Raw genomic sequence first — 23,841 nt, 5'->3', positions numbered from 1 at the left:
CTTCCCAAGTCACTGGGAATGTGATGTGCCAGTGTGTCCAGTTTGGGGTGTTTTTGTTTTTGTTTTTGTTTTGAGACAGTGTCTCACTGAATTATTTAGGCTAGCCTCAAACTTTGATCCTCCTGCTTCACCCTCCCAAATTGCTGGGATTACAGGAATGCTCTACTGAGCCTGGTTTACAGGTGGTTTTTGTTTTGGTTTTGGTTTTTTTGGTACCAGGGATTGAACCCAGAGTCTTTTTTTATTCCTAAGCCATATCCTCAGCCCTTTTTATTTTTAACTTTGAGACAGTCTTGCTATATTGCTGAGGATGGTCTTAAACTTTTGATCCTCCTGCTTCAGCCTCTCAAGTCTCTGGGATTACAGATTTGTGCTACTGTGCCCAGATTTTATTTAGATATTTAGCCCATTTTTTAATAGGGTTATTTGTTTTGTTTTGCTATTGATTTTGAGTTCCCTATTTATTCTGGATGCTAACCCTTGTCAAGCATGTTTATAAATATTTTCTTCTATTCTGTAATCTGTTTCTTTGTTCTGTTGATTATATCCTTTCCTGTACAGAAGCCCTTTAGATTATTAGAGTTGCATTTGTCAATTTTTTGTTTTTGTTGCCTGTACGTTTTAAATTATATTTTTTAAAAAATCATTACCCAGGCCACTGTCCTAAAGTATTTCCCTTGTGTTTTTTTCCTAGTAGTTTCATAGTTTGAGGTTTTACATGATCTATTTTCAGTTGATTTTTATTACTGGTGAGAAATGTGGTTTACTTCTATTCTTCTGCTTGTGAATATTCCCATTTATTAAAGAGATCTTTCTTTCCCTACATGTGTTCTTGGCTCCTGTGTAACAACAAAAACAACAAAAATTAGATGTAAGGTGAGGGAGTGTTTTGGCTCTGCATTCTTACACTTTGGTTTGTGCATCTTTTGTTTGTTTTAAATGTCAGTACCATACTGTTTGATTCTGTATGCTTTGAGGTATATTTTGAGGTCTGTACTGTGATAACTCCAGCTTTTTTTTTTTTTTTTTTTTTTTGGCTCAGGATTGCTTTGGCTAGTCAGAGTCTTCTGCAATTCCATATGAATTTCATGATTTTTTTTCTAATTCTATGAAAAATGGCATTGATATTTTCATGGGAGTTCAATTGAATTTGTAGATCACTTTCGGTTATATAAGCTTTTTTAACAATACTGTCAATCCATATGTAGGGTATTTTTCTATTTATTTATCCTCTTCAGTTTATTTCATCAGTTTTGTATAATTTTCATTATTGAGATCTTTCACTTCTTTAGTTGAATTTATCCCTGGGGTTTTGTTTGGTTTTTAAAAGTTTGGGGGTTTCTTTCCTCCTTCCTTCTTTCCTTCACTGGGGATTGAACCCAGGGACCAAGGGGCACTTGACATTGAACTATATCCCAGTTCTTTTTATTTTTTATTTTGAGATAGGGTCTCACTAAGTTGCTGAGGCTGGTCTCAAATCCTCTTGCCTCAGCCCTCCAAGTCACTGTGATTAAAGGTGTGTGCCAATATACCCTGCTTTGAGCTTTTTGTTGTTGTTGGAATTGAACCCAGAGTCTTTATTGCTGAGCCTTATCCTCAGCCCTTTTTATTTTTAATAAAAAGGGTGGTGGTGGTGGTAGTGGGTTTTTGTTTGTTTGTTTTGGGTAGCTATTATAAATGGGATTATTCTTTTAATTTTTCAAATAACTGAATGTTAGAGGATAGAAATGTTTGTGATTTTTTTGTGTTGGTTTTGTATCCTACGCCTTATTGAATTTATTAGTTCCAACAGTTTTTTAGTGGAGTCTTGTATACCTGAAAACAAGGACAGTTTGACTTCCTACTTTTTTAGTAGAGTCTTTTAAGTTTTGTCACCTGAAAACAAGGACAGTTTGACTTCCTACTTTTCCATTTGGGATGTCCTCCCTCCCTCCCTCCCTCTCTCCTTTCTTGTACTTGGGATCGAACCCAGGTGTACTTTACCACTGAGCTGTATCCCCAATCCTTTTCATTTTTTATTTTGAGTCCTCAATGAGTTGCTGAGGCTGGCCTTGAAGTTGAATCTTCTTCCCATAGCCTCCCAAGCTACTGGGATTACAGGCATGACACTGTGCCCAGTGCCCTTTATTTTTCTCTTTCCTAATTGCTCTGTCTAGGATTTCCAGTACCATGTTCAATAAAAGTCATGAAAATGGACACCCTTGTCTTGTTCCACATCTTAGGAATAAGTTTTTAATTTTTCTCTATTTAATATGATACCAGCTGTGGGTTTGTCATTTGTGGCCTTTACTGTGTTGAAGTACATTCCCTCTATACCTGCTATGGTCTTTTGATCTTGAATGCCCCCCAAGGGTCCATGTGCTGAAGGCTTGGTCCCCAACCAGTGATTTTTTTTGTTTGTTTTTGTACTACGGATTGAACTGAAGGGCACTTTACCCCTGAACTGCATCCACAGTCCTATTTGTGTGTCTGTCTGTCTGTACGTACTAAGGATTGAACCCAGGAATACTTTACCAATGAGTTACATCCCCAGACCTTTTTCTTTATAAATTTTGATAAAGGTCTCACTAGGTTGTTGAGGCTTGCCTCAAATTTGCAATCCTCCTTCCTTGGCCTCCTCCTGAGTTGCTGGGAGTAGAGGTATGCATCCCTATGCCGGCCTCAGCCAGCATTATTGAGAGGTGGTAGAACCTTGAGAAGATGTGGAAGGAAGTTTGGTCACTGAGGTTGTGCCCATGAAAGGGATACTGACGTCTTGGTCCCTTCTATTCCTTTCTCTATGCTTCCCAGTGGCTATCATGAGAATTGTTTCCTCTGCCACACATTCCTGCCATTATGTATTGTCTTGCCACAGGCTCAAAAGCAATGGGACTAATCAAACATGAACTGAAATTTCCAAAACTAAGCCACAGTAAATCTTTCCTCATTTTAAGTGATGATATAGGTATTTGTCACCATAATGGAAAGCTAACACAGTATCTAATTTGTTGATACCATAAAGGGATGTTGAATTTTATCAAATGTTTTTCTGTATCTCTTGCTTGATTCTGAAAGTATCATATTTATTCAAACATCCTTGCATCGAGGGGATGAATCCTGGTTGATACTAATAAATAATCTTTTTAATGCACTTTTGAATTGTTTGGTACTTTTTGTTGATGTTTTTGCCTATATGTCCATCAGGGATATTGGCCTGTATTTTTTTTTTTTTTTTGTCCAGTCCTTATCTGGTTTTGATACCAGGATAATACTGACCTCATAGAAAGAGTTTGGAAGGATTTCTTCCTCTTTAATTTTTTTAATAGAATAATTGATATTAATTCCTCTTTCAGTGTTTTATAGAATTCTTTGTAAGCCATCAGGTCCTGAGCTAGAGATTTTTGTTGTTGTACCAGTGATTTGAAAGGGTGCTTAACCACTGAGCCACATCCACAGATCTCTTTTTTTTTTTTTTCCTCCCCTTTCCCCTGAGTTGGCTTTGAACTCGCAATCCTACCTTTCTTGAGGACTTAATTTTGGTAGTTTTTAATGTGTTCAGGAATTTATCCATTTCTTACAGGTTTTCCAATTTGTTTATAATAATTTCTATTGATCTTTTATATTGTTGTGGTATCAGTTGTAATGTCTTCATTTTCATATCTGATCCTATTTATTTTGAATCTTCTATTATTCTTAGTCTAGCTAAAGATTTGTCAACTGTATTTTTTGAAAAAAATATTTTTGTTTCATTGATTTTTTTGTACTTTTTTGTCTCTATTTTGTTGATTTCTATTCTGATCTTTATTTCTATACTTCTGCTAATTTGGGGTTGGAGTTTGTTCTTGTTTTTCTAGTTGCTTAAGATACATTGTTCAGGGGCTGGGGTTGTGGCTCAGTGGTAGAGCACTTGCCTCAAATGCATGAGGCATTAGGTTCGATCCTCAGCACCACATAAAAATAAATAAAGATATTGCATTCATATACAACTAAAAAAAATTTATTAAAAAAATACATTGTTCAGTTGTTAACTTGAAAGATTTTTTTCTTTTTTAATTTAAGCATCTGTTACTTATGAACCTCTCTTTTAGAACTGTGTTAGCTATAGTCCAGACATTTTGATGTATTGTGTTTCTATTTTCATTTGTGTCAGGAAATTTATATTTATATTTAATTAATTTTTTTAAATATATTTTAGTTGTAGATGGACACAATACCTTTATTTATCTATCTTTATGTGGTGCTGAGGATTGAACCCAGGACCTCACACATGCTAGGCTAACGCTCTACTACTGAGCCACAACCCCAAACCCTATATTTAATTTCTTTAATTACTCTTGTTGTTCAGGAGCATGTTGTTTAATCTCCATGTATTGTTTCCAGAGTCACTGACTTTCAGTTTCATTCTTTTGTGTTCAGAAAAAAAAAAAAAACTTGGATGTTCTTTTTTGTTGTTGTTGTTAAGACTTGTTTTATTGCCTAACACATGAGCTCTCCTGGAGAATGTCCCGTGTGCAGTTGAAAAGAATATGTATTGCATAACTGTTGGATAGAATGTTCTATAAATATCTATTAAGTGTCTTTGGTCTAACGTATAGTTTACTTATTTATTTATTTATTTTATGTGGTGGTGAGGATTGAACCCAGGGCCTTGCACATGCTAGATGAGCACTGTACCCCTGAGCCACAACCCCAGCCCCAAACATATAGTTTAAATCACATGTTTCTTTGTTAATTTTCTTTCTGGATAATCTATTCACTGATGTAAGCAGGGTGTTGAGCCCCCTACTGTTACTTTGTACTGCAGTCTATCCCTTAAGATTTGTTAATGTTTGTTTTACATATTTAGGTGCTCCAGTGTTAGGTGCTTATATTTTATAATTGTTTTTATTTTCTTGTTATATTGGCTCTTTTATCATTGTTTGCCTGTTTCTATAGTTTTTGACTTTTCGTCTATTTTCTCTGAAAGAAATACAGCTACTCTTGATCCTTTTTGGTTTCCATTTCCTTGGACTATCTTTTCTCTCCATTCCCTTTTGGTCTGTGTATGTCCTTACTAAAGAAACAAATATCTCTTTTAGGTGGCATAGTTGGATCTTTGTTTTTAAATATATTCTGTCACTTTGTGCCCTTTAGTTGGAGAATTTTAATCCATTCACATCCAAAGTAATTATTGATAGGTAAGGACTTCCTGCTGCCATTTTGTTGCTTATTGCTTGATTTATAGTTGTTTTGTAGACCCTTTGTTCTTTTCCTTTTTTTCATCACTTGATTTTTTTGCTTTTTAATTTTAGTGTACTACTTATATGTTTTAGTTTGGAGGTTACAATGGGGCTTATTAGAAACATAGTTATAACACATTATTTGAACAAATGTCTACTTGACATTGATCACAGAAAGAAAGGAAAAACTGTATATTGTAACTCCTTTTCTCCCCACATTTTGAATTTTTAATATTTTCAGTTTACATCTTTTTATATTGCCTATCCATTGACATTCTGTGACTATTATTTTCATTTTTATTTTTTGTTTTTTAATCTTCCTATGTGGGGTATAAGTGGTTTATTCCTTGGGATTGTGGTATTACACAGTTTTTTAAAAATTTTATGTGAATGTTTACTATTACCTGTGAATTTTATATTTTCATATGCTTTGTGTTACATATTAATGCTCTTTTCAGTTTTAAGTACTTCCTTAAGCATTACTCACAAGACAGGTCTGATGTTAATGAATTTCCTCAGCTTTTGTTTGTCTGGGAATGTCTTTATCTGTCTTCTATTTCTAAAGGATAGCTTTGTCAGTATTCTTGGTTGGCTTTTTTTCCTCAAGTACTTTGAATATATCATCCATTCTCCCTCCCGGCCTACAGGATTTCTGCTGAGAAATCTGTTGTTAATTGTGTTGAGAATCCTTTATAAGTAATGTATGTCTTTTCTCTTGCTGCTCTTAGAATTTTTTGTTGATAGTTTAATTATTATGTGTCTTGGTGAACTCCTCTCTGGATTGTATTCAGTTAGCAATCTCTGTGCTTCCTGTACCTGGATGTTGGCTTCTTTCCTCAAATTAGGGAAGTTGTCGTCTAATATTTCCTTAAGTATGCTTTCTGGCTCTATTTTTTCTTCATCTACTTTAATTCCCGTTTTTGTAAGTTTGGTCTCTTGATGGTGTCTCATAATTCCCATAAACTTTTTTCATTATTTATAGTTCTTTTTTCTTTCTTTTTGTTCCTATGATTTAGTAATTTCAGATATTCTGCCTTCAAGCTCACTGATTCTTGAGTTTGATCAAGCTGGCTAGTAAAGTTTTTTTTCTTTTTCCCTGTATGGGGGATTTAGCCCACAAGTGCTCCACCACTGATCTATGTGACCAGTCTTTTTAAAATTTTGAGACGAGTTTTGGTAAATTGCCTAGACTTCTTCAAAATTGCAATCCTCCTGCCTCAGCCCCGTCCCCCAGGTAGCAGGGGGGAGCTGAGCTATCACATGTTGGCTTGTTGAAGCTCCCTATTGCATTTTTAAGTTTGGCCATTGTATTCATTTTAGGATTTGTATTTGGTTTTTAAAAATTGTTTTTATTTCTTTGCCAAATTTCTCATTCTGTTAATGTATTGTTTTCCAAATTTCGTTCAATTTCTTATCTATAAAGTCTTGGAATTCACTCCACTTTTAAAAGAGAATTATTCTGAAATCTTTTTCTGACATTTCATAAGTCTTACCTTCTTTTTTAAAAAATTTTTTTTAGTTGTTTATAGACCTTTATTTTATTTATTTATATGGAGTGCTGAGGATGAACCCAGTGCCTCACACACGGCGGGCAAGTGCGCTACTGCTGAGCCACAGTCCCAGCCCAATCTTACCTCCTATAAAAGGACCACTGTTTGAGCTTTGGAGAGTCTTTTGGTGGTGTCATGATTTCCTATGTCTTTGTAATCCTGTGTCCTTACATTGCTATTTACAGATTTTTCAGAGTTAAACACCTTCTCTAGCTTTTTCTAGCTTTGTAACTGATAGAATTTTGCTGTTTATACCAACCTCTAATCTGGCTCGGCCAGATAGTAATGTCCCTTGGACTGTCAGAGCTTTCCTTCAGGTTCTTGATGTATCTGGGCTGCTGTGTTTGCTGTGAATTCAGGTGTAGCAATGGCTTTGTTCGGCTGTTTCACAAGACAGCTGATTGTTATATGCAATTAAGTTGAGCTACTGAGTGTGTGCTGCAATTGCCACTCATCTGGTGGCTCACAGGGTATACTTCTTAGTACTGTTGTGATCTTCTTCCTCCATCAGTAGAGTCTTCAGTGGTACTTGAGGCTTTGGGAGCACAGTTGAAATTCCTTGGTGGGTAAGAACTAGCACAGTGAACAATGTTGATATTCATAACTTAGTCTTATTCCACCCAGCATGAGGTATGCAGGTGGACTTTAGGACTGCTTAAATTATCAGCTCAATGAAGACTGGTGCATATTGTTATTCTCAACTTTGGTCTTACTACACTCTGGTCAGGATCAGGTAGTCTTTTTGTTTTTATTAGTATATTATAATTATACATAATAGTGGGATTCATGATGGCATATTTGAACATAATATAATTTGATCAATTTCATTCCCCTTTCTTTTCCCTCTCCACCCACTTGAACTACTTTAATATATAATTAGTACATTATATATTATCACAGTTTACTGTGGTATATTCATACATGGATGTAGTGTAATTTTGTAGATTTCATTTCTCAGTATATGCATATGTTCTTTCCTCTCTCCCTTTAGATCCCCTTCCTCTAATCTATTGGTCTCCCTCTGGTTTTGTGAGATCCTTTTTTTTTTTTTTTTCCTGGTACCAGGGATTGAACCTAGGGCACTTAGCCACTGAGCTACATCCCCAGCACTTTCTATTTTTTTATTCTGAGACAGGATCTCGCCATGTTGCTTAGGGCATCACTAAGTTACTGAGGCTGGCTTTGAACTTGCAATTCTTCTGCCTCAGCTTCCCAAGGCCCTGGGATTACAAGTGTGCACCAAAAGGCCCTGGGATTACAGGTGTGTACCACTGTTCCTAGCTATGAGATCTTTTTTTAAATTCCTTTTCTTTTTTTTTCTCTCTAGCTTCTACTGGAGATAGTCTTTATAGTCACAAGGGAGTGCTATTTAAACTTCCAAGTGTGACCTACTAGCTTTCAGAATTTGCTAGGGAGTCTTCTCCTTTCCTGAAGGACCCCAGGTTATGAAGTGATGTTAGATTGGAAGGCAGGCTACCTGGAGATCCTAGCCAAGTAGCAATTCCAACCACTTCTGGAAGTGACCAGATTAGCCCAGTGGGCTGTTGTTAGCTGGTCAAACAAAACTGCTGACAGGCATGCTGTGCTTTCACAAAAAATTGTATGTGTTCTCTGTAGGCTCCATCTTCTTTCTTTCTTTCTTTCTTATCTGGCCTTTTATGGTCTAGCACATTCAGTTTTTTTTCCTAGGTTCTGGGTGAGTTGAGAATCAAACAGATTTTCTAAAAAGCTTCTAGAATGCCAAGGAAGTTGCATGTCTGCTATCCCTATTCTCTTTTCCCTGTCTTGAGGCTGTGGACCCTGAGGATTTTTCTCTGTGTGACTGTGTGTCACCTTGAAGGAGCAGTGACATAACCAAGTAAGACCCTTTTTCTTACCATATCACTGCAGATTTTTATTCAGTCCGTGCAGCACACAGGTGGCTCAGTCTTTCATTCACACTTTGTGGGTTTTACCAAGGTATTTTCCTTGGGTAGTTACTCCTCCAAGGATTTATCCTTATTCCTCCTCAAGGAGTAAGGTGAAGGCTGGGCTCTCCTACTCAGCTATCTTGGTGATGTAAGCTCCAGTATTTTCTTATCAGTGCTATTGTAAAAGAAATTATTCTCCTAATTTTTTTTTTTTGGGTGTTCATTGTTACTGCATAGAAACAGAGCTTTATTTGTGTGTGTTGATTTTATAGGCTCCGTTTTTGCAAAATACATTTATTTGCCTTTTTGGCTTCTTTAGGGTTTTCTTTAGGTTTAAGATCATGTTATCTATAAAAAGAATTTTTACTTCCTCCCTTCCAATTTGAATTTCCTGCTGTCTTTGACTACTACTTCCAATATGCTGTGGCATAGAAATGACAAAAATGAATATCCTTGTCTTGTTCCTAGTCTTACAAGAGAAGCTTTTAGTCTTTACTACTGAGTATGGCATTCATTGTAAGTTTTTCATATGTGGTCTTTATATAAAGGTAGTTTCTTTTTTCTAGCTTTTTGGGTAATTTTATCATGAAAAGGTGTTGAACATCAATTGATAACAACCAAGTAAGGTTTTCTGTTTATGTCTGTTAATGTGCATATCAATTCATGCATATATATAGAACCATCCTTGCAGTCCAGGAATAAATCCCACTTGGTCATAAAATATAATCCTTTCATTGTGTTGCTGAATTTGGTCTGCTAGTTTCTTTTTTATATATTTATTTTTTAGTTATAGGTGGACACAGTATTTTGTATTTATGGTGCTGAGGATCGAACCCAGTGCCTCACACATGCTAGGTAAGCGCTGTACCTCTGAGCCACAATCCCAGCCCTACGAGTTTCTTTTTATGCTTTTTTTTTTTTTTTTTTTTAAGATGGTGCACACCTGTAATCCCAGCAATTCAGGAGGCTGAAGCAGAAGGATTGCAAATTCAAGACCAGCCTTAGCAATTTAGGGAAACTTCAGTAATTTAGCAAATGCTGCCTCAAAAGGACTGGGATATGACTCAGTGTTTTGTTGTTGTTGTTTTTGTACTGGGGATTAAACTCAAGGGCACTAAACCACTGAGCCATATCCACAGCCCCATTTTTTATTTTATTTAGAGACAGGGTCTCACTGAGTTACTCAATGTCTCACCATTGCTGAGGCTGGCTTTGAACTCACGATCCTCCTGCCTCAGCCTTCTGAGCCTCTGGGATTGTAGGCATGTGCCACTTTGCCTGGCTCCTCACAGGTGGGACCTATGAGGAAGTTCTTAAGTCATTGAAGATAAAGGGGATGTGGAAGTCTGGCACACACCTGTGATCCCAGCTACTCAGGAGGCTGAGGCAGGAAGACTGCAAGGTCAAGGCCAGCCTCAGCAATTTAGTGAGACTGTGTCTCAAAATAAAAAGGCTCGGGGTGTAACTCAGCAGTAGAGTATCCTTGAGTTGAATCCCCAGTACTGCCAAAAAAAAAAAAAAAAAAAAAAGCAAAACCAAAAAAATCAGAGGATTACAGAACCCCAAACCTATTTTCTACCCATCCTCTGCCTGTCCCATTCAAGATATGACTATTCACTCCCACCATGATGTGCAGCCCTCACCAAATACAGTAGAGCCTCCCAATCTTGGGCTTGAACCTCCATAATTGTTGACCAAAATAAACCCTCTTTATTTCATAAGTAGCCTTTGTCAGGTATTTCATTATAGCATGAAGCTAATATAATAATGATGCCTGGCACAAGGCTTTTATTTCTGGGGAAATTTTTGATTACTGATTCTCTCTTTATTATCAGTCTGTTCATATTTTGTAATTCTTTATGAGTAAGTCTTGATAGGTTATGTTTCTAGGAATTTGTCAACTTCATTAGTAATAGTCTCATAATCCTTTTTATTTCTGTAAAATTGGTAGTAAGTGCTCATTTTCTTTCTGATTTTAGTAATTTGATACTTCTCTTTTTTTAGTATAGCTAGATTTGTCACTTTTAATTTTTAGAATCATATTTTAGTTCATTTTCTCTGTTATTTGCTCTTTTATTTTTCTCTTTCCTTTTTTTTTTTTTTTTTTTTTTTTGTTTGTTTTATTTTTGTTTTGTGTGGGGCTAGGGATTAAAACAAGGGCTTCACACTTAAGCACTCTACCAGTTGGCTATATCTCCAGCCTTTAAAAAGATTTTTTTTTTGAAACAGGACCTCACTAAGTTGTCCACACTACACTCAAACTTGTAATCCTCCTGTGTCAGCCTCCTGATTAGTTGGGATTGCAGGTGTGTTCCACCATTACTGACAGTTCTCCATTTTATCTCTGCTGTAATCTTTATTTCCCTCCTCCTACCATCTTTGAGTTTAGTTTGTTCTTTTTGTAGTTCTTTATGGAATATAAAGTTTAGATTATGCTTTTCAAAGTTTTTTTTTTTTTTTTTTGCAAGGTACTGGGAGTTGAACAGAGTGGTACTCTATCACTGAGTTACATCCCAACCCTTTTTATTTTCTTTTTGAGAATGGATCTCACTAAATTGCCAACCCTCAAATTTGTGGTTCCTCAGCCTCTTCAGTAGCTGGGATTACAGGCATGTGCCATCAGGACCAATTTTAAAGCTCTTTTTAATTTAATTTTTAATTATTTTTTGTGTTTCTGGGGATTGAATCCAGGGCCATGCACATGCTAGGTAAGGCAATGTACTTTGAACTATATCCTTAGACTTTGAAAATATAATTGTTTATAGCTATAAATGTCCATCTCAAAACTATGAATATTTTGTGTTTTTACTTCATTTGTTTCAGCATTATTTCCTAATTTCCCTTGGAATTTCTTCTTTTACCCATTGAGGTTTAGAAGCATATTCTGTAATATTTACATATCTGTGGTGGTCTTCCTGTTTAATTGTTTCTAGCTTCATTAGTAATAATCAGAAAAGATCTTTTGTATGATTTTAATCTTTTAAGTATAGTAAGACTTGTGATATAGCCTAACAGAATCTATCTTGGAAAATGTTACATGTACACTTGAAAATGTGTTTCTCATCCAGGTGCAATGGCACATCCTTATAATCCCAGCAACTCACTAGGTTGAAGCAAGAGGAGACCAGCCTCTGCAACTTAGGCTCTGTCTCAAAATTAAAAATGAACAGGGGGCTAGGGAATATAGCTCAATTGGTAAAGTGCATGCCTCACATACACAAGGCCCTGGGTTCAATCCCCAACACCACAAAATAAATAAATAATGAACAGGACTGGGGATGTAGCTTAGTGGTAGAGTTTGATAGGAAGGAAGGAAGGAGTTTCTCCTATTGCTGGGTGAAGTGTTCTGCTGTTAGGTCCAGTTGGTTTACATCTTTGCTGAAATGATCTATTTCTTTACTGATTCTGTTTGGATTTTTTATGCATTATTGAAGTTGGGGTATTGAAGTCTCCAATTATTATTTTATTATTTGTCTATAATCTGCCAGTTTATGAAAAGAAAAGAATCAGTGTATAACTCTGTATCTTTCTTTATATATTTAGGGTTCTGATGTTTGGGGTATGTATGTTTATAATTGTAATATTAAAGTATGTTTTGTCTGATGTTAGTATACATAACCCAGCTCTTTTGGTTACTCTCTGAATGAGATATCTTTTTGTGTCTTCACTTTCAACCTATGTGTGTCTTTAGATCTAAAATGAGTTTCTAGCTGTGTGGGGGAACACACCTGTAATCCCAGCAATTTGGGAGGCTGAGGCAGGAGGATTGCAAATTTGAAGCCAGCCTGGGCAGTTGTGAACCCTGTCTAAAAAAGAACCAAGGATATGTAGCTTAGTGGTCAAGTGCCTTCAGGTTCAATCCCCAGTACTAAAAAAGTAACTAGTTATTTGCAACAGTCTACACTTGTGTCATGGGTTTTTTTTTTTATATAAAAAAAAAAGAGAGAGAGAGAGAATTTTTTAATATTTATTTTTTAGTTTTTGGCGGACACAACATCTTTGTATGTGGTGCTGAGGATCGAACCCAGGCCACACGCATGCCAGGCGAGTGCGCTACCGCTTGAGCCATATCCCCAGCCCATTGTGTCATGGTTTTCACACTTAAAATCTATAACTTTGATTGGGAAGTCATTCTAGTTACATTTAAATTAATAACTAATAATAATTTTTGCTGTTTTACTTGCTTTCTGATTTATAGCTTTTTTATTGTCTTTAATTTCCTCCGTCACTGCCTGCCTTGTGTTTACTTGATTTTTTTTTTTGATAGTGATGCATTTTAATTGCCTTCTCACTTCTTTTTTGTGCGTATTCTGTAGATAGTTTTTTGTGGTTACCCATTAGAATATATATAAATACTATTATTAACCATCTGTTTTGAGTTGATAGCTTCAGTTGCATAGAAAAATTCTGCTTTGTATGTTCACTCCCTTTATTCTTTTATGTTGTAAATTACATATTTATGTATTATGTACCTATCAACATAGTTCTGTTCACTTTTATTCTTTTTTTTCTGTTCTTCAGACAGTATTATTTTAATTGTCCTATCTTCAAGTTTGCTGATTAAATCTATATAGTGAATTTTTTTGTTCTTCAGTAATTATACTTTTTAGAACAGAATTTTGGTTTGGATTCTTTTTATACTCTATTATCATTTTATTATTGTGTCATTTTCCTCTCTAGTTCTTTGTTTATGGTTTCCTTTAATGCTTCAAGCATATTTAAGACATTTGTTTTAGATTTGAGTCCAGTAACTGTTTTTTTTTTTTAACGTTTATTTTATTTATTTATTTATTTTTAAGTGATGCTGAGGATCAAACCCAGTGCCTCACACGAGCTAGGCAAGCACTCTACCACTGAGCCCATTGTCTCCTCTTCTTTACAAATAGCTTTCACCATTCTGTTTTCTTCCTTTGAATGGGCCTTATTTTTATGGTTGTTCTATTGTATGTCTAGTGATGTTTTTGTTGAAATTTGGGCATTTGAAAAAATAGCTACCTCTCCCGATCTTTGCTCCCACCTAGTCCTTCTCCCCTGTCTAAGATCTAAGGCAAAACATACCAGTTCTCCAAGTAACATCAAACAGGCTAGACCTTTACAAAAAGGTCTGCTGTCCTCCCTCCAGTCAGCTTCTATATTGAGATGATGATCAAAGGAAAGTAAAAATGCCACTGAATTTCCTACCATTTTGAATGTGACTTTTTCTTAATTAGGCATTCTCTTGGTTGCTGTAGACATTTGACTGTTTTCTAGAGTTCCTGTTAGATTATTTTAGCCAGTTTTTTTTTGGGGGGGGGGTTGTTTTTGTTATTGTTTTATATTTGTTTTAGTTGTCAGTGTAACTTGACTTTACTTATTTATATGTGGTGCTGAGAATCAAATCCAGTGCCTCACACATGCCAGGCACAACTTCAGCCCTTTTTGTTGTTTTTATTTTCCATGTTTCCTTGGGGTAATGAGGGCTTCCTAGTATACCATTTTGCTGATGTCATTCCATGTGCATGAGTTTTTAGAAACATACTGTAATTTAGCTAAATGACCATTTTTCCTCTAAGAAAATTACTTACAAAGATTAGATATACAATTACCAAAAGGTTTTTGAAATATCTCTTTACCTTCTAAGCCTTTATTAGATAGATTCTGTTTGGTGCTGGCCAACTGTTTTGTTAGGGGCCAGATTTGATTTGGGGGAAAATAATGAGAAGTTATTTTATGTTTAATGAATGAAATGATTGATAGGTTAAGCACTACAATTTTCAATGATCTTTTTGGCCACAATAAGATAATTATACCATAAGTACAGACATGGGTTTGAGTAATGAGTTATAAGTAATGAAGAATTAACTACATAATCTTCCTGATTATTTTTGGACATTATAGTTGATTGATAACTAAATTCTACTTTGGTGATGTCTGTTTTAAAGTTGTATTTTATATTCATGTAATTTGTATCTTTTGTTGGAAATATTTAAGTGTGCTGGAATATCCTTGTGAAAAGTGAGTATAGATAATCTTTGTAAGGGCCCAACAGACTACAGGATAGATTCAGTGAGGATTTCTCTTAGTGTTGGGTAGAGGGTCCTAGAGTTTCTTTTACCTCTGATTCTGTGACAGATCCATTTGTGACATAATAATTATATTCTTTTAAAAACCCTCCTTTTGAATGGTACACTTCGTGATTCACTCTGAACTTCCTTAAGATTGTATATCATGGATGGGATCCTTCTGAGAATGCTAGAATAGGGTATGATTAGGACACAGAGTCAATATAGGCATAAATTGTACTTGTTCTTCATGATGGTAATTTTAGGCACACTTTTCTATGCTTAGACTGCATACCAATGATTTTGAATAGCTTATGTATGAGTTCTGTGATGTCTTTATTCTTTTGCATCCTTTTTATCTTTTTTTTTGGTGTTAGGGATCCCTTTATGCCTTAATTCCAGTAATTTATAAGGAATCTGAGCAGTTAAAATGTGCATAAATGATTTCAATATACTTTAGTTTTACTTTTCTGTTTGACTCAAAGAAGTACCAATAGGTCTTAAGTCTTCCTGGAGATTTTAAAAGCCTGAAATCTGAAATAAAACTCAGGAACTGGAAGAGATGTAAAGAGAATATTGGATAGTTTGATTAGAGTGTAATAATTAGAGTAGATAATTAGATTTTCTGGTTTTCAAGAATTTGAGTTGCAATAAAAAGAAATTTTGATGTGCTGTTTTAATTTTCAGTAGCAAATAAATGTATATATAGAGAAAAAAAACCCTCCTTTTTTCTCTACATGTCCATATTATTCAACTAGAATAAATTTCAGTTGATTTAAGTCCCTTATTTGACCATGCTATTATGTTGTTTTATCAATAAAATTACTCTTTTAGACACTGTTCAGTTATTATATGCCTCATTTAACCATGTTATTTAAATTCATCACCTAGTGAAATTACCCTTTCAAATGCTTTTAATTCATTTTTAATTTTTATGAAATATTGTGAAATAACTCTGGTGTCTTAAATGAAGGAAAAAAAACTGGTGTGAAGAACTTGTAAGAAGTACAGATGATTATATATCAAATTTAATAATGGCTAAAAGCTACATTGAAGAGAAAAAAAATGATTTGGATGCAGCTATGAAGATAGCAAAAGAGTTAAAATCAGCACCTTCTCTGAGGACATACTGTGACCTGAATCAGGTAATTTTAATAATTTAGAATCTGAATTAGTTCTGTGCAACTTACTTTACATGCTTTGGAATATGGTGTTTAAGATTTAAATTTGTTTTTTCAGATTATCCTAGCCTATACAGATGCTCCTCAGTTTATGATGGGATTATTTACAATGGGGTTACATCCTAATAAACTCATCCTAAGTTGAAAATATCATAAGTCAAAAATGTTTTTAAATTAACCTGACTGAACAGTGCAGCTAAGCAACACAGTACACTATAGAATGTTGATTGTTTATTCTCATCACTGCGGGACTTTCTGTCACTGCCCCACGTTGTGAGAGAGAATCTGATCACATATTGTTAGTGTAGGGAAAAGATTCAAATTTAAAAAATCAAAGTATGGTTTTTATTGAATGCATATTGTCTTTCACACTAAAGTTGAAAATTCACAAGTCAAACTGTCCAAAGTCAAGGACCATCTATATTGTCATGGATTTAGAATTCTTAGGTATCTAAACTCTTAAGATAAACAATTAACCTTTTATTTTTTTAGCATTTTATTATTATTTTTTAATCACTTAGGAAAATAGGACAATAAGGTCTTCATAGCAAATGATCTGAGAGCAAGTTAGCATAACATTGAGATGCAAGTCAAGGTTTGTGTTAACTTTCTGTCACTATGATAATAACTGAGTTAATCAAACTTATAAAGAAAAAAGTTGTATTTTGGCTGAGTTCTGAAGATTTAAGTCCATGATTGGTTGGTATCATTGCTTTTGGACCTATGGTGGCAGATGACCATGAGAACACATGGCAAATCAAAACCTTACTCATTGCATGGCCAGGAAGGAAAAGAGAGAAAGTGGTTAAACTGTTTCCTTTGACTGAACACCCCCAATGACCTAAAATCTCCCTTTAGGTTCTCCTTCTTACTAGTGCTACACTGGGGATCAATCCTTTATCACATGGACCTTTGGGAGACACTTAAGGTCAAAACTATAGCGAGGTTTCTAGGACACCTGAATAAAAAATAAGAATAAATAGGAGAAGTAAACTAAATGAAACTCTGTTTTCTTCTCATAAACATTTTAGGGATGGATGTACTCTTAAATTTTTTTAGTTGTAGATGGACAACTACTTTTATTTTATTTACTTTTATTTTATTTATTTGTTTTTATGTGGTGCTGAGGATCAAACCCAGTGCCTCATGCGTGTTAAGCAAGCGCTCTACCACTAAGCTACACCCCCAGCCTAGATTGTAGTCTTATCTTAAAATTTATCTTAAAAATCATATTAATTTTTTTCCCTTAATTCTCCCAGAATGTGTAAGTCAGGAGACAAGTTGCATCAGATATCTTCTTTCATCTAATCTTCTGCCTAGGGGGCAGAATTGGGCAAAAATAGAAACATCTTCTTTTAAGATATTTTGACAGAAAAAGATTCACCATATATCCTCTTTGCTGATTTCTGCATCATTCTCTAAGGGTATAGATCCTGCTGTATCAATCTTTGAGTCATCGGGTCTCATTTCCCATATATAATCAAATATTTTGACTCAATTGAGGTATAGAATAGAAGCCATTGGTTTACCTGCCTCCAAAGTCTCTAACTTTGAAAGAAAGTTGAAGAGTTTGACACCATCTAATTTGGCCTGGCCTTCCTCCAGCTATAATTCTGAAAAACAACAAGAGTAATTTCCTGTGTGTTACACATGAGGCACTAGGTGGTGAAAAAAGTGATAAAATTTGGTCTTTCCTCTTAGTTTAGTTAGGAAGATGAAGGAAAGAAGAGAGAGAATGTTTGAAAATAACAACACAAATACAAAATGAGTCTGAGCAGAAATTGTATAGCTGTATCCCATTTATTAGCCAGTACCTGGTATTGTTATCTTTTAATAAATACTTTCAGAAAAATTTAAATTTCTTTAGGGTAAAAGTGAAAAACATTTTCTTGCATTCTTTCCTTCAAGTACCCAAAATCAAGCCTTGAATACATTTTGAATACATTAAAGAAATAACTAAGTTTTCCTTCTAAAATCTTACTCTTTAAGCAGTATTTGTGACAAAAGAAAGTTCACACATGAATAACAACACTTCTTTTTTGATTGTAGATTATCCGGACTTTGAAGTTAACATCTGAGAGTGAATTGTCACAAGTTAGTTCTTTAAAACCAAGGAACCCTCCCAGGTGAATAAGTCATGGTTCAGGAGACTATAATAAGTGTAAAAATGCATTAGAGACTGAATTTACCAAAATAGCAAGCAATTATAATTTGAAATTTTGGGTCAGAATATGATTCCCAAGTTAGCAACCAAATTAAAATAATTATAACTTTAAATATTAAAACATTATTTAAATGTTATTTTTTTTCCTTTTTTTTTTTGTGGTACTGGGGATTGAACCCCCTGAGATATTCTAGGTAAGCACTCTACCACTGAGCTACATCCCTAGCCCATTTATATTTTATCTTGAGATAGTGCCTCCATAAATTGCAGGCTGGCTTCAAACTTGTGATCCTCCTGCCTCAGCCTTCTGAGTAGCTGAGATTACAGGCATGTGCCACTACACTTGTTGTTTTAGTCAGCTTTTTTGTTGCTGTGACTAAAAGATCTAACTAGAACAATTTTAAGAGGAGAAAAGTTTATTTTAGGGCTCACAATTTCTGAGATCTCAGTCCGTAAGCATAAGCTCCATTCCTCGGGGTTTGAGGTTTGAGGTGAGGCAGGACATCATGGTGGAAGAGGAGTATGGCAGAGGGAAAGAGCTCACATGATGATCAGAAAGCAGAGAGAGAGAGAGAGAGACTCCACTAGCTAGCTACAAAATATAGACCCTAAAAGTACGTCCCACAATGCCTATCTCCTCCAGCAACATCCTTAATCTACCACTCAATTAATCCCATTTGGGGATTGATTCACTGATTGGGTTAAGGCTTTCCTAACCCAATCATTTCTCCTCTAAACTTTCTTACTTTGTCTCACACATGGGCTTTTGGGGAACACCTCACATCTAAACCATAACACTTGACTTGAGTGTTTTCTTTGAAATCAGTTATTTTAATGTCAGCAATGGACTTCTGTTTAGGAAACGTAATAAACTTGGAAGAGATCATTTATTTATATGCTAATGTTTTATTTTAGGTTGAATATGAATTGTAGTGAGATTATGTGCATGTTCAACAATATGGGAAAGTTTGACTTTGAGGACTCAACAAAGTAAGTATTTGTTAAGAATGGCAACATGTCATTACTGTCTAATAGTACCTGTGTTATCTAAGAGGAAAATCGATGTTTAGAGTAGTATGATTTTAAAAAGCTGAAAAATAAAGAGCTAAGATAGTTCCTACAATTAACTTATATGTATAATATTTTTTAAAAGACCTAGACCTAGAAAGGATCAGTATTCAATGATATATGTGTTTAAATTTTATTTGTAAGATTCATTATTAATGTCAGTAAGCATTGAACATTGATTTTTGTGCTAGGTGCTAACATCCCAAATATTGAGATAAATGTTGGATAAATTATATTGCATAAAGCAGACATGTAAAAGATCAAATGTGTGATTTCTTTGACAGTGTATGCAAAAGCTAGTGGGGTTGCAAAGGAAGGGGTAACAGAGGACTTAGAAAGAGATTTTATTTTCCCTTATCTGTGAAAAAAAAAAATGAACAGCAAGTAGAAAGGACAAAAGGAGGTAAACATAAAAGAAGAAATCCTACTTTGAGACAACTGCACACAATTTCATTCTGTATATCCCCAGATACATAGGAACTGAATTCTAAGAACTTTGTATGCTATATGATAGCATTTGAACTTTATTTTTTAGATCTCTGCATACCTAGTGTGATTACCACTAACCATGTGAGCTACTTAAATTTAAGCATAAATTAATTAAAACTATAAACTCAGTTCCTTGGTTGTACAAACCAGATTCTAAGTGTTTGCTGGCCACATGTACTAATGGCTACCTGTCTTCACCCATTCATGCTGAAATTACAAAATACTTGAGAGTAGGTAATTTATAAAGAATAGAAATTTATTTTCTCATATTTATGGAGGCCAGGAAGTTCAAAGTCAAGGCACTGGTCGATTTAGACTCTAGTTCAGAGTCTTGGGGGGGCTGGGGTTATGGCTCAGCAGCAGAGTGCTTGCCTCACATGTGTGAGTCCCTGGGATTGATCCTCAGCACCACATAAAAATAAATAAATAAATAAATAAAATTAAGGTATTGTGTCCAACTACAACTAAAAAAAATAAATAAATATTAAAAAAAAGAGAGAGAGAGCGTCTTGGTCTCTGCCTCCAAGATGGTACCTTGAATGTTGTGTCCTCACAAGGCAGAAAGGACAGGAGGCCAGAAAGGGAACAAATGCTGTGTCTGAGCATGGCAAGAAAGGAAAAAGGGGGCAGGGCAGGAGCTAAGCTGGTTCCCTCTAGTCCTTTAATAAGGCACAATTTCATTGAAGAGGGTGGAGATTTAATGATTTAATCACTTCCCCAACCATAATGAGGATTAAGTTTCAACACAAATTTTGGAGCTGACCTTCACACCATAGCACTACCATATTAAGCACTGCAGCACGTTTCCACTGTTACCAAAAGTACTGTTGGAAAGTTCAGCTTTAGACAGTAGAAAGCCTTTAGAAGATTTTAAACATGAAAGTAAAAATAATTAGATTATATTTGTGAAAAATAACTGTGGTAGCCATTTAGGGGATTATTTGGGAGAATATGAAGTGAAGAGAAAGATCGGTTATGCAGTTGCATCAGTAGATTCAGCAGATAATGAGGACCCACACTTAAGTAGTAGCACTGGATCAGGATTGAGAATAGATTATGAAAATGCTAAATAGAAATTATTTGTAAAACATTAATGTTTGAATGTGAGGAACAAGGGAAAAGGAAGCCTCACCAATAGTTCATAGGTTTGGCCCTGGTGACTAAATTGATGGATTGTGATTTTATTCACCAAGATTAAGAATACAGGAACAAAAGTTAAGTAGGAAGGGGATAAACAGCAGATAAATGTTGAGTTTCTATTCACCAAACTTCTAAAGAGAAAAGTTTAGAAGGCATTTGGGTACATGTGCTGAAATCTAAGAAGAGATGTTGGTTTGATTCTGGGTTTAGTAACAGTCAAACTATTAGAAACTCCCTAAAAGAAAATAAATTTAATCATTTGTAGGTGGTTTGTCTTCAAGGAAGATGTTCCCCTAAAAAGCATCATAATAGCCAGGCGTGGTGGTGCACCCCTATAATCCTAGAGGCTCAGGAGGCTAAGGCAGGAGGATCACAAGTTAAAAGCCAGCTTGAGCAAGGGCGAGGTGCTAAGCAACTTGTTAGATCCTGCCTCTAAATAAAATACAAAATAGGGCTGGGGATGTGGCTCAGTGGTAGAGTGCCCCTGAGTTCAATCCCCTCACCCCGCCCAAAAAAGTATTACATTCACTACTGAGGGAACATAAATATCTGGTCCACAGTCCTGGAGGCTGGGAAAACAAGCATATCTAACACTAAATCTGATGAATTTATGTTAGTGAAGTTCACAAAACTGACGTATAGTCAGACTGCCAGTTTGTTAACTTAATGAGCAAATGTAATTACCAATACAAACTAGAATATTTATGTTGACATTTTTTTACAACACCAAGACAGAAGTGAGAAACCAAATTATCAAAAGTTTTATTGTTTGCAATTTCCTTTGAAATAAAAGGAAAAAAAGAATAATGAAGTAGTTCAACAGCTTTAGGTTGAGATAGCCTACCACAGTCCTCTACATCAGAGGGTGGGTTCTCTATACCTTGCAAGAGGAACTGGAACATCAGTCCTTTGACCAATAGCATCTTCCCCCAAACAGTGCTTGGATGACCCTGAAACAGACCCCTATGAAATTAAAAACAACTTCCTGATAACTTTTTCTGCATCCCCTACTTTTTCTGATGAGAACAGACATCAAGAAAGCTGAACTGACATATTTGCTGGTTAGTTAAATCTGTGTGTGTGTGTGTGTGTGTGTATTCCTGCCTTTTGCCCCACTCTGCCTTCTCTTATAAAATATTTCCATGCCCCTGAGCCCACCAACTCTGCCCTGCAAAATGTAGAATTGAGACAGACAGGTCTCCTTTATCTCCCTCAAGACTGGCTTTGAGCAAACGTAGCTCCTGGCCAGCCTGTCTTCCAAGATTTTAGTGGAATGAGGAGCTACAAAGCTGTTCCCTGCCCCTTATTTGCCTCTTTTTCTGCCCCCATGGATAATCAACAACTTTAACATTCAATAGTTCCTTAGATATTTATGTACATTGAATGTGGTTACTTCAAATATTTTTTTACAACTTAAAAACTAGTTGATGGGGCCGGGTTGGCTCAGTAATAGAGCACTTGCCTTGCACGTGTGAGGTACTGGGTTCTATCCTAAGCACCACATAAAAATAAATAAAGGTATTTTTAAAAACTAGGTGATCTTGTATTGATTTTATACCACTGTAAGTTATCTCTCCTAATTATTGGTGGCAACTCAGCCATGGGTTTGCCCAGTGAGAGCAGGTATTGAAATAAGTTGGGAAATATATTAAAAATTTAAAGCAGTACAAAAAAACTAAAGTGAGGGGGCATAGGCACAGGTTGAAAGAGAATAAAACAAAGTAGTGTTCTACAAGCTATAGTTAGTGTTAAAAAATCTCAATAAGGTCTGAAAAGGGGTGTTGTTTACATATAAGTGTTTCTCAAAAGGTGTACCTTTATTCATTGTGTGTAATTATACTTTTCATGTTAAATTCATGCCCTTTTTTGGAAGAGACAGATAAGTGTGTCATAGCTAAATTAGAATGGATTTTTTGGTCCTTATGTTCTATGAAGAAATTAGAACCATCATGGATTAACTAAATACAAGTTTTATGAGACTCAGTCTCATCTCATTTTAAAATTTTTATAGTAATAGATTTGATAGCCTTAAATCATCTGAATATGTGGAGAACATAGAAAAATACTGAATAGTATGGATAATCAGCTGTGGGTTAGTGGCTAGAAATAATCATACCCATAGGATTCAGATTAATAGTAATTATTAGCCTTGGAGGAAGTTTCTGGTAATTTGCTCAGGTTTGTATCCTGCATGCTTTCTTACACTTTGTTTTTAAGCCAATTAATGAAAAAGAAGAAATCATCTTAACATAATTTACATCAAACATTTGAGCTAAATCAAAACAACTTCTTTTAAAAATGTGTATCCACTGTTCTTGAGGAATCAGATTATTATGACATAACTATATGAAGTTTTTTTCAGCTTCTCAATAATTATATATCTCTTCTTGACCTTTTAAAACTCTGGAGCTTGGTTGAGGCTTGGAACAGGCAAAGGTTTCTTTTTGGGTGATGAAGTGTTCTAACATTAGTTTGTGGCAGTGGTTATGTAACTCAATAAATTTACTAAAAATTACTAAACTTTTTTTGTGTCTCAGAATCAGTTGTCATGTGGAAAGGAAATGGCTTGAAGGTGACTATTAAAGTAGCTGTCCTCTGTATTTTTGTACAGATATTATCCCCAAGAAAATGAAGTTGAACAGAGTGTTCAAAAGAAATATAATAGTAAAAAGGAACTTTCTTATGTTACATACTCATCACTAGAAAACAAAAAGATTGATGTGTCTGTCCTAACCAGTGAAGCACCAGCACCTCCTTTACAACTGGAGACCAGTGGTGTCCATTCAGAAGAGATTGTCCAGCCACAGAAAGAGGTCATTGCAGTCACATCCTCTAAAACGGTTGCTGTGCTCCCTCAAATGGGATCTAGTCCTGACGTGATAATTGAAGAAATTATTGAAGAAAACCCAGAACGTGAGTTGAGAATATAACAAACCTCCGGGGGAAGGGATCTTTTCTCTAAAATTAGAAACAATTGAATATACTTAGCAGGAAAGGTATTTGTGTATATGGGGGTAGGGGGTAACTGGGGAATTGACCCAGTTCTTTTGCACATGCCCGGCAAGTGCTCTACTATTGAGTTACAACTCCAGCCCTTTTT

At 35.3% G+C, this 23,841-nt stretch overlaps 1 protein-coding gene across 2 annotated transcripts in view; it reads left to right on the top strand.

Annotated features, from left to right (window-relative positions):
• Window positions 1-23,841, top strand: part of Rnf17 (ring finger protein 17) — a 108,373-nt gene that overhangs the window by 19,329 nt on the left and 65,203 nt on the right. For both annotated transcript variants that reach the window (XM_076872418.2, XM_076872417.2), the window contains exons 7-10: window positions 15,673-15,844; window positions 17,930-18,006; window positions 18,960-19,034; window positions 23,353-23,654. In XM_076872418.2, the coding sequence (XP_076728533.1) occupies window positions 15,673-15,844; window positions 17,930-18,006; window positions 18,960-19,034; window positions 23,353-23,654 (626 nt within the window). The remainder of the gene's footprint in view (window positions 1-15,672; window positions 15,845-17,929; window positions 18,007-18,959; window positions 19,035-23,352; window positions 23,655-23,841) is intronic.

This window comes from Callospermophilus lateralis, chromosome 12, assembly GCF_048772815.1.
Source record: "Callospermophilus lateralis isolate mCalLat2 chromosome 12, mCalLat2.hap1, whole genome shotgun sequence".
Taxonomy (NCBI): Eukaryota; Metazoa; Chordata; class Mammalia; order Rodentia; family Sciuridae; genus Callospermophilus; species Callospermophilus lateralis.
This window is presented reverse-complemented; position numbering and strand designations above follow the sequence as displayed.